At 32.3% G+C, this 12,506-nt stretch overlaps 1 protein-coding gene across 3 annotated transcripts in view; it reads right to left on the reverse strand.

The window, feature by feature from the left end:
- Positions 1-431: 431 nt before the first annotated feature.
- LOC143257993 (tetraspanin-33-like) overlaps positions 432-12,506 on the reverse strand; it is a 64,043-nt gene continuing 51,968 nt past the window's right edge. For all 3 annotated transcript variants that reach the window (XM_076517036.1, XM_076517034.1, XM_076517035.1), the window contains exons 6-8: positions 11,487-11,543; positions 10,820-10,936; positions 432-725 (exon numbers count right to left, since the gene is read on the reverse strand). In XM_076517036.1, the coding sequence (XP_076373151.1) occupies positions 636-725; positions 10,820-10,936; positions 11,487-11,543 (264 nt within the window). In that variant the 3' untranslated portion in view covers positions 432-635. The remainder of the gene's footprint in view (positions 726-10,819; positions 10,937-11,486; positions 11,544-12,506) is intronic.

A 12,506-nucleotide genomic window follows, 5' to 3' on the forward strand; every position in this document is an offset into this window, starting at 1 on the left:
TATGTAACAATATAATATTGTACTATGCCACTTTAAAAATATTCTTTATATTTTATCGCTTCTCAGCACAGTAAACATTCAACTGATATGTAGGCTAAATACTGCTTGACGTCATAAATCCATGTACGTGTGTGTGAAATCTGTGCTGATACTTTGTTAATCACAGATATTTTTGATGATATTCCTAATACATTCCGCTTTTCAACAGGTAGTGATACCTGAACTAAGAATTGCTGGCCAAGTCAGTGCAGTAAAACAGTTGATGACAGTGATAATTTTAATGCAATCCAAGTAAGCATTGTGTTATCATCCTCCATAGTTCATTTAAATACACACATATACAATTAACTGATTTGATCTATCATTAAACACTCCAATTCCTTTTTTATTTGAACATTGAATAAGAAATGTTAATCTATTTATTTGCCATAATTGAAGAAAATTGTTTCTCTATACAATTAGTTTTTCATCAATAAATATTAAGATTTTTTTCATATAATATAAAAATAGTTTTCTAAGATAGCTTCATTTTTTTGCAGTGAATCTCTCTGGGTTGAAGAAAAAAGTTTGCTGACGATCTTGTCTCTCAGAAAAGTATATAAAACAAGGGACAATGACTTTTTATTGAACGCAGATCATCTTAAAATACCTTCGTACATTTCTTCATCCTTAGTAAGGGTATGTATCCTAGCTATCAGCCGAGTTGCCAACATGATTCCACAAACCTATGGAAAACAGACACACTAACACACTAAAAATGGTTTGTCAAAGAATTGTGGAAACACCATATCATTAAGTTGCTATGTGCAAAATACATATTTGAATCGTATATAACTCCAAGCTGTTTATTAATGTTTTTTTTATCTCTTTGAAAGTATACAAGCAATATCGTGTATGCATCAGCTTATGAATGCAATAAATAGAAAAAATCGATGTTCAAAGGCTAAAAAAAAGATATGTTATACTTTGTTGGTTCTTGGTACACAAAATATGTGAACATTCAAATAAAACATACTTAACTAGAAAACTGTGTGATTTGCAGTGGTTTAAAGAGTTTACTAAACAGTAAAATCAAATCTATACATGAGTTAGGAACAAGCAACAAGGTGTGTATTTTCAATTTGAACAATACTTTTATACATTTAGACTGAATAGCCTGTATAAAGATTCCGAGTATTCAAGTATAGTTGCCCCTAATTTTCAGCTACGAACCAGAGTTAAAGTAGCTAGCTAGTCATCACCATCAGGTGTGTTTTCATAATTAGGAACCGAATAACGGAATTGGCCTTTATTGTGATAATGCAAATACAAGCTTATTCATAGGCATCGTTGCGCGAAACTTAGACGTTCCAATCCACAGTTTGACAGGCTAATCACTAGACCACACCCGGCCTGATAAAAGTATATTGTGCGTTTCACAACACTGCCTGCTTTTAATATATCTTTTGAATTAGCTGAGTAAGTGTTTAATAGAAATGACTATATTTAATACTTATTCCGGTAACTCAACTTAATTTATACGGTCGTATCTGATTCTTTTCATTAGGAATTGCAGTGATTTTTAATTCTTCTTACTTTTAAGACTTTGAGTTATGTATTTTATACTGTAAAGAGTCAGTAAATTGTGTTTTTGATCAATTGCTGTATCTAATTGTAATGAATTCACTGAGCTTTTTAACAAAGGTAGACTGGCGCAACATTACATTAGTAATAATTAATAAACACATACACATAGTTCGGAAAATTTTACGTGTGTGTGTAAGAAAGAGAATAACAACTCTTATAAAACAAATCCCAATTAATTAGTTTGATTAGTAAAATACATTTCACAAATTAATTTTACAGATGGAAATAGTAAATTAACCTTTTTGAATTGTCAAAACATATTTTCGATATATCAAAGTTAGCACCTCTTACAATGCGTTGAAAATATAAGGGGTACCCCATCTGTTGGGAATAATGTTATTTTAATCGCAGCAAATACTCGCATTTAAACTTTAAAAGGTTTGTCTTGAACTTAGCGCAAAGACAGTCGAGGGCTATCTGCGCTAGCAGTCCCTATTTTAGCAGTGTAAGACTAGAGGGAAGGCAGCTAGTCACCACCACCCCCCGCTAACTCTTCTACCAACGAATAGTGGGATTTACTATCCCATTATAACGCCCTTACGGCTAATAGGGCGAGCAGGTTTGGGGCGAGCGGGCTTTGAACCAGCGACCCTCGGATTACGAGTCGAACGCCTTAACCCAAGTGCCCATTCCGGGTTTCTTTACAAAGTAATCTAGTGTACACTAGCTATTGATTTTAATATATAATTATATTATCAGTGTATCATAAACATTTTGAAATACATATACCGATGTGGATTCCTTTAAACGCACTTGAAAACTGACATGTGACCACAATGATGACTCGCTAAGTAAGTTCACGATCGAAATGTTTGTTTTTGAATTTTGTGCAACGCTACACGAGAGCGATCTACGCTAGCCGTCCCTAATTTAGCAGTGTAAGTGCAGAGGGATAGTAGCTAGTCATCACCGCCCAACCCCAACTCTTGGTCTACTCTTTTACCAACGAATTGTGGGATTACCGTCACATTTTAACGCCCCCACGGCTAAAATGACGAGCATGTTTGGTGCGACAGGGATTTGAACCTGCATCCCTCGCATTAGAAGTTGAGTACCTTAACCACCTGACTATGTCGGGCCCGATCAAAATGGCTGTGATAAACGATATTACTGCTATCTTCCTCCGATTCCTTAGATAACTTCTAAAAAATTAATAGTAGATTCACAACAAACAAGAATTGTCATTCTTTCCATTAATGACTGTCTGATGATGATGCTCATAATTTCCAATAACGTATATCATTCTTTGTCACGAAACTATTTATAAAATCCTTTCACTTTTACATACAATAGAAAGTAGCTATCAAGGTACCCAGGTGTCCAATGAATAAGGTTCTATAGGCGGACTGTGTTGCAAAGGATAGTGTTTATATAGGGAAGTGATATTACTTAATAAATTATGTTATTAAGATTGGTTTTGACCAGACTGGTGGTGTTTCTATAAACGGAAAGTTCACTAAGATAATGAGCAAATTGTAGGGTATCTCAACATGTGATTAGGTCATCAGCATTATAGTTTTTTACTCCTGGATGTAATTATGTAACCTAATAAATTACAAGTAAAACCATTATTTTAACGATACAACTAGTATATCATAGTGTATAACGTACGTCAGTTTTTATCATACGTACCTACATAATTTATCCATCATTTGAAAGAAACAAATATTATACCATAGCTAATATATTAGTTTAGATACTTTTACAATTACCTGTCTTTAAAGGATTTTACCATATCGAATGTTTCTTTTTATAAATATTTGACAAGACAGTTATATACTGTTATTCTACAAACAACGTCCAACAGTAGGATGTGTGTGGACTTATACCTTTAGAAACCAGGTTTCTATTCCCGTGGAGGGCACAGCACAGATGGGCCTGTGTGTAGTTACATACAATTCTGCAGACTATTGTATTTTTTATGAGTTACTACACATTTAATGTACTGTAGTGTAGTTTTCATTTTTGTATTTAATTTACATAACATATTTTTTTGAAAATGTCGTCCTTAAAATTATAACAATGGATTTTTCATGATAACATGATTAAATTCCTAAATAATATACGAAAACTTAACATATAAGCTTCTTTTTTTCACTTTATAAGAATATATACATACAAAACATTTGCTGACAAATCAGAAATTCTATAACATTTAATTTTATTAGTTCGCCAAAGCATGAAATACATTTTTCGTAATTGGACATAATTTATAACGGAAAAACAAGTTGACAATCAAAACCTTAAAAGAACCTTTAATTATAAATCAAGTGATTATTTTTCCACATTATATAAATCCAACGATTTTACTGATTATCGTTACAACAATTAAAATCACCAACATAAAGTTTTGTTAATAAATGTTTCTGTACGTGTGATACTGGACGAGCCTATAATTTTCAAGTGAATAACATGTTTTGTAGAATTTCTAAATAAAACTTTTTTATGGAATCACTTTTTGGAATGTCTCTTATGTTTCATTTAAGGTGATTTTATTGTATTTCACTAATAACGTGCTAGAACAAGTACATACCAGATATTATTACACTATATTGTAGTTCATTATTTTATTTTATTATGTTTCCATAAATAATGCTTGTTTGTTTTTTGGTTTTTGAATTAAGCACAAAGCTATACAATGGGCTATCTGTGCTCTGCCCATCACGGGTATCGAAACCCGGTCTTTAGCGTGTAAGTCCGCAGTCATACCACTGTGCCATTGGGGGGCAAATAATATGATATTACTGTACCTTGAAGTTTTGTTAATTGTTCGTTTATTATGAATTTTGCGCAAACTTACACGAAAGCTATTTGCACTAGCCGTTCCTAACATAGCAGTGAAAGATAGTTATAACCACCCACTGCCGACTCTTAGACTACTCTTTTACCAACAAATAGTGGGATTCACCGTCATATTATAACGTCTCCACGGCTGGAAAGGCAAGCATAGTTTGGTCTGACGGAAATTCGAATCCGTGACCCTCAGTTTACGAGTAAAGCGCGCTAACTATCAGGCCATGCCAGGCCAGTCTTGTTAATATATATATATCAGTATGCTTGTCAAACTAGTAAAGAAATATTTAATACGTATGTTTGAATCATTGCGAAGTGATATAATTTTGGTCTCGTACATATTATCATAGGCTAGAAATAACATATTTCACAAAAAAGGAAATATGTCGTATTTTAAAAAATTTCTAATTCCACACCTTTCAATGCTATTAACATTTTATTCTGCCAATTTAGAAAGGAACTAATTGTTTCTATAAGTGACGGTCTCTCCTGTTAATGATTCTTTGTATTTCTTAAAATCAAAGTTTATCGAGTTCATTTGTGTTGCACATCTTAAGCAATATTAATGTGAGTTCAAAATCTCTGCAAAATAATCATTGCATATATTTTCAATTGATACATGAAGAAGTTAGTTTATAACCTGTACTCTAAAACCACAAATTTTTATGAACTTTAATTCTTTAGTCCGTGCTGTACTTCAAGTGAATATTCTATAGAAATTCATAAAATGGTACGTGTTACCATTTTAAACTGACTAAAGAGTAAGTCATTCATTCGAAATGATTTACTACCAGTTTATTAATTATTTGTTATAAATTTAGAGATACGAATGAAAACAGAGCTACACAAAAGAATATGTTGTACGCCAACCATTATAACTAGTTAAATATGCATTATATATATATATTTTAGAGAAAATTAATACTGATACAGTTAGCTTGGTTAAATTAAAACAATCAAAACGAAAGACTGCGTTAAAAACAGCAAAATACAAATCTCTGACTAATTATATTAATTATTTATAACCAGAAACCAGCCGAAACAATAATAAATTAAAATGTAAACGTTGCTCTCAGCAGATCCCCCCAATGTGGCTTTGCTTAAAAAAACAACAACAAAAAAACACAAAAACAAACGCTGTACCCTGGGATCCTTTACTTATTTACCTATTTTGTTTCAGCTTGTTTTTAGTTATAACAAATTATTATGTATATATATACACTTATAAAGCGAAACACAAATAACTGTAGAATAATAATGTAACTGTCTAAGTCAATATTTATAAAAATGAAACATTAGGTATGATAAAATTCTTTGAGGAGAAATAATTGTAAAAGTATGTAAATTATCGGGTGCGATATAATATTTGCCTTGTTCAAATACCGGATAAAGTATGATAGTATGTGTGAAAAAAATTGAAATAATTTATTATGGTAATATTTAACAGTAGGGATCGTTATGAAACAATATGGCGGTCATAAAAGTTGCCCGTTTAAAACCACCTTTAAAATGTTTGAATATCAACAATGACTATTTCACAGTATTCGCTGAGCAAAATTAAAAATTATTGTACATCCTAAATCGCTATATAAGTGCTTATGGTTTGAATCTAAATTTTAGTATATCAACAAATTTTCATTCAAGTAAGTGATTTTAACAGACAAGCATGCAAAAAAAAGACGAACCTTATCATTGCAATTCTTTCACAGAACTCTTTCGCCTGAGGTCCCAATGATTCCTTTGTTGTTCGGAAATGATACTTGGCATTATAAAATTTAATTATTTTTATTACTCTTTGCCATAATAGTTGTCTCGTTAAAATAACAGTTTTACTTTTAACTGTTTAAGGCATGTAATTAAACCTAGAAGCGAAAACTACAATGTTGATGACGTATTCACATGTCGAGACGCCCTACGATGAGCTCACCAACCTAGCGAATTATCCACTTATAAAATCACCATCCACCCTAGCAGCACTAACTTTAGTAATGCAATTTGCTATGTAATATTATCCGCCGATAGAATCTTAGTAACATAATTCCCCTAATAACATCATCCGCTTTTGTAAAACACATCTATTTCAGTCAGATATATATGTATAAATAAAAACTATAAACCTAAGTCGGAAGATTTGAAATGTGTATTGTATGTAGGCCTATGAAAATATAGCAACATTATTTGTCTACAGAAACACTATCGGCATTTGTAAAATACACGCAATACAATTAATCATAAAATGAATGAAAACTTTAATAAACATAAGTCGAGACAAGTCGACATCTACATACAATCCTGTTTGCCTTTGTAAAATACATATAATAAGCCTACTAAAATTATTTGCCTAAAGAAACACAATCATTCTAGAGTACTTTAGTAACATCGTCCATAAAATCTTAATAACAGCTTGGAATATTTTGTATAGTATCAAACCCTCAGGTGTTAGCATAACTTGCATAAAACATAATGATTATGTAACCCTAACCAGCAGCATTTGATTTCCTTTCACCTGACAATCCCCACTGATGCAGCCTCCTTTGGGTGCAGGGGTATCCCGATAACTACCATGGGTTAATATTCTATAATTTTACAAGAAGAGTCTAATCAAAACAGAAGATTGTGGCCTGCACACTGGTTGTCTAAACAGCTCAATACTTATGATGCTTAACAAACATTTAACTTTGTGATGCACCAAAACAAGATAGATTCTTATACCAAATAGTTTCGATTATTGATATAAAAAAAAGCTTTTGGGGTAATATACGTATTTGTACGGTTTTCCTGATTTTCCAGGCTTACCACTCTCAAATATCAAAGTACAGTAAATTATATTGTAAGTCAGCCAGCCCATGAAGTATCAAATGCTAGAATTTAGTGGTTATCATTATAACCTTTTGAAAAGGCTTACGGTTTTAGTGGGTCAAGAAAAGCTTAAGAATTAAGATTTATCGAAGTAACAACTGTACTAAAGACTGCAGATTCAGGGTTTGGAGATAAGATATAAATGTATGAAAGGCCTATGATTTTAAATTTATCAATGGTAAGAGCTGGTGATTTCCAGTTTAGAGTTTGAGGTTACTATAAAGGCTTAAGATTTCATACACACAAAATGAACAACTATACTAAATGCTGGTGAGTTGGAGTTTAGAGGTTTTATATTACTGTGTGAAAATACAATTATTACAGGCTTACCAAGGGAATAACCATAAAGGATCTCAATATTTTCGGTTCGAAGATTTGATACTAATGCAAAAAATGCATACGATTCAGATTTTTCAGAAGAAAAAATATAATAAAGCCTACTGAGTTCCGATTTATAGATTTGATATTGATCAAGAAAGTTTTACGATTTCAGACTTACCAAAGGAATAAATATCGTAAATGTTGATATTTTTCATTTTGGAGATTTTACCTTCATATAAGAAAGACCTATGATTTCCTACTTACCAAAAGATAAACTACAATAAAAGTTTTTCATTTCTAGTTTGGAGGTTTGTTGTTGTTATAAAGGGGCCTAGGATTCCAAATACAATAAACGAACAAATATACTAAAGGCTCATGATTCATAGTTTGGAGATTTGACATTCATGTAAAACATGCCTATGATTTCTCACTTACCAAAAGCACCACAATAATAATGGATGGTGATTTCCAATTTGGAGATTTCAAATTGATGCAAAGACGTATAGGATTTCAGACATGCCAAAATAACAAGTATAGTAAAGTATACTTATTTCTAGTTTGGGCATTTGAAGATAGTATATGACAGGCTTATAACATGAAAATTAACAGAAACACTACTGTAGTAAAGTCTATGATTTCCAGTTTGGATGTATAAAGTTGATGCGATAAAGGACTATGATTTAAGACTTACAAGAAGAATGACTACTAACGACGTCTGATTTCCAAGCTTGTAATAATAATAAAAGCTTGTAATTTCGAATTTGCCAAAGGAACAGCTATAGTAAAACGCTGCTGATTCCCAATCTGTAGATTTGATGTTGATACATGAAAGGCCTACGATTTAGTAACGGCATCTGATTTCCAATTTGGAGAATTGACTTTGATGCACGAAGGACCTGTGATTTCAGATTTACCAAAGGAACAACTATAGTTTGGTTTGATCTGTTTTGAATTTCGTGAAAGCTACTTGAGGGTTATCTGCGCTAGCAGTCCCTAATTTAGCAGTGTAAGACTAGAGGGAAGGCAGCTAGTCATCACCGCCCACTGCCAAATCTTGGGCTACTCTTTCACCAACGAATAGTGCGATTGACCGTCACATTATAACGCCCCTACGGCTGAAAAGGCGAACATGTTTGATATGAAGGGGTTTTGAAACCGCGACCCTCAGATCACGAGTCGAGTGCCTTAACTACCTGGCCATGCCGGGCCGACAATTATAGTAAGGAATGTTTATTTCCAGTTTTGAGCTTTGATACTGATGAAAGAAAGACTAATAAGTTCAGCTTACCGTGGATAAAAAAGTATAAGTGTTGGTGATTTCTGGTTTTGATAGTTGATACTGATGCAAAGAAAGTCTATAGTTTCATGTTTTTCAAAGGAACAGCTATAGTATGGGCTTCAAATTTCCAGTTTATAGATTTATTATTGTTACAGCAAAGACCCTTGATTTAAGGCATACCTTATGAACAGACAGACTAAAGACTGTTCAATTCACTTTATACATTTGTTCTTCACGCAGTATAGGCCTGCAATTTTAGTCCTACCAAATAAATAACTAAAGTAATATCTTGTGATTTCCAGTTCAGAGATTGGATTTAAAAAAGGCATGCGACTTCAAGCTTACTTTAGGAATGACTACAGTAAGGGTTTTTTAATTTCCAATTGTGAGACTTATTCTTTGTGAAATAATGACCAACGATTTCTGATTTACTAAAAGAACAACCAAAATAATAAGTTGTTGATGATTTCCAGTTACATAATTTGATGTTGATGTAATAAATTCCTCTTAATTCAAAGTTAACAAAAGCATGATTGTAGTAATGACCAATTATGTACGGTTTGCATATTTTATGCTGATGCAAGAAATGCCTACAAGTTCAACATACCAAAGGAACAACTAGTAAAGTCTGCTGATTTCCATTTTCTAAACTTGATGTTCGTTAAAGAAAAACCCACGATCTCAGACACACGAAATATACAATTATAGTAAGAGCTAGTGATTTAGATTTTGTAGATTTGATATTGGTGCAAGAAAGGCCTACAATTTTAGGCATGCCAAAGAAACAGCTATAGTTATGGCTGGTAATTTCTAGTTTGGAAATTTGTTGTTAATGTAGTGAGAGCCTATAGTTTCAGGACTAGCAGAGTTAAAGCTATAGAAAAGGCCGGTAATTTAAAGTTTTCAAATGCGATGTTAATCAGAGAAAAGGCTGTAATATCTGATTTACTAAAGGAACAGCTGCAGTATTGAACGCTGATTACTAGTTTAGAGATTTGTTTTTGACCCAATAAATGCCTATTATTTCCTACTTACAAAAGGCACAACTATAATAAATGATGATTTCCAGTTTGGAGATTTAACTTTGATACATGAAAAGGCCTGTGATTTGGGAAATGAGGAAATGACTATAGTAAAGTTTTATTTCCAGATTTGAGGTATACATATATATAAGAAATTCCTACGCTTTTAGACTAACTAAAGTAACACATATAGTAAAGACTGACTGCATTTTTCTTTGGAAGTTTGTTATTTACACAGTAAAGATATTTTATTTTAGATTTACAAAAAAAAAATACTATAGTAAAGGCTGCTGATTTACAGTTTGCAGATTTGGTATTGATGCAAGATAGGCCAATGATTTCTGACATACCAAAGAACAAATGTAATGAAGAATGTCGATTCCTACTTTGGAGATCTCATGTTGATATAGGAAAAGCCTATAGTTTAAGATTTAAAGGATGGTAATTTTCAGTTTGAAGATTCGATATTTTTGCAAGAAGGCTTATGATTTCAAATTTATCACAGAACAATTAAGCTAAGGGCTTCTGTTTTCCAATTTGGAAGACTGTTATTAATGTTGCAAAAGCCTATTATTTCAGGCCTATCAGGGAAACAAGTATAGCAAATGCTGCTGATTTGTATTTTGGATATTTGAGATTGATATAAGAAAGGCTTATTATATAGCAAGGGCTGATGATTTCTAGTTTGGAGATTTGATGTTGACGTGAGAAAAGTATATGATGTCAGAGTTACCAAAGGAATAAATGTAGCAATGCTTGAAGATTTAATGTTGATACAAGAAAAATTTGATTTCAAACTTACTAGAGGAACAACTATAATAGCAACAACTTATTTTCAGTTTGCATTTTTTGATGTTCATGCAATAGAGGCCTACTATTTCAAACATATTACTGTAATATCATATAATTTCATACTTACCAATGGAACAATTATTGTGAAGGCTGGTATGCCAAGAAGGATGGCATTGTTTTTCAAGTGTTCTTCAATCTTCAAAAAACATCCTTCTGTATATATCTTATCTTTCACATCTTCTTGCTAAAATAATATTGAGCAACAGGTAAAAGGTGCATTATTAGGATATGAATAAATTTGCTCAAACAGTTCCTGAACTCTAGCAACATACGAAATATTCGAAATCACGAAATTCTCACCGTGTTCCATTATCTATTATCAAATTTCCACTTTATAGCTAAAACCAAAAACTTTTTCTCAAACTCTAATTTTCTGTTCTTAGCAGCTAAAAATTTATTAATTTTATCAGCTTAAAATAAACTAACTAGTTAAATAATCAATAAGCATGCTTGATGAATTTTAATTTATTTTAGTTTTGAAGAAGTATAAAATTATACTAAAACAAATAAAACAAGCAGTAAACTTGTATCTGTATCATAAAATAGTATGATAAATAACCTGTAAACTTTACATGTTTATACTAGCTGGAACAGTAAAACTAAAGAAAGGAGAAAAAATGTAGCTTCTCGGAGTTTGAAAAATTCAAATAATTTGGAGTTATTTTCATCGTATTGAAAACATAACTTTTACTTAGTATTACGATACTTTACTTATTGTTTTAAATCATACTTACGGCCTTTGATGAAGTATTTGTTATGTCATAGCCACACATCAAATTCACAAGCTCTCCCTGGAAATAAAGCAGAGTATTGAATTGTAATTTTTTGGTTTTAAGGTTATCAGAAGTATGAGCAAAAATTTCTCTAATCATGATATAATAATTTGACCTTATCATATGATAGGAAACAAAAAAATATCATATATTTTAATAAACGATATTTTTTACTAACACAAGCGAGTTAGGTAACTTTTCACTTCCTTTTTAATGCATTAAACCCGTACTGTAATAACTTGGATAAATAAATCATCTTTACTAACAAAAGTAATCGAACCAAAATATTAGTAATAGCCTCCTTGTTTTAAGAGCACACTAATGAAATCACTTGATAATTTTAAGAAGTAATTCTATGAATATATGTTGTTTATTTGTTTGTTCTTTTAATTTTGCGCAAAGCTACATGAGAGCTGTCTGCGCTAATCGTCCCTAATTTAGCAGCGCGAGACTAGAAGGAAGGCAGCTAGTCATCATCACCCACCGTTAACTCTTAGGCTACTCTTTTACCAACGAATAGTAGGATTGATCATCACATATAACGCCCCCACGGCTGAAAAAGCGAGTATTTTTGGTGTGACGAGGAGCTGAACACGCGACATTCAGATTACGAGTTGAGCGCCCTTGCCACCTAGCCATGCTGGGCGTAATATACTTTGTATTGCGGTAAATTTGCTTGAATATTAATTAGCAATTTACAAAGATCTTAATACTAAAAAAGTGAAAGACTGTGAGACATTTAGTATATCAAGTAAATCAAACAAAACATAAAAGTCAGGAGCCGAAAAAGTAGGTTTGCTGATTTCGTATGCTGGTTGGTGTATTTCCTAACGAGTGTGATGTCTGGGTCACCAATAATGAGACAGGACCCAGAGATTTACGTTACGAACCAGCCTTTTAGTTAAAGCGTGATACTTTGTGCGTCTGTGTGTGTTTTTCTTATACCATTATACCAAAGCCACATCGGGCTATCTGCTGCGT

The sequence above is a fragment of the Tachypleus tridentatus genome, chromosome 7, assembly GCF_004210375.1.
Source record: "Tachypleus tridentatus isolate NWPU-2018 chromosome 7, ASM421037v1, whole genome shotgun sequence".
NCBI lineage: Eukaryota > Metazoa > Arthropoda > Merostomata > Xiphosura > Limulidae > Tachypleus > Tachypleus tridentatus.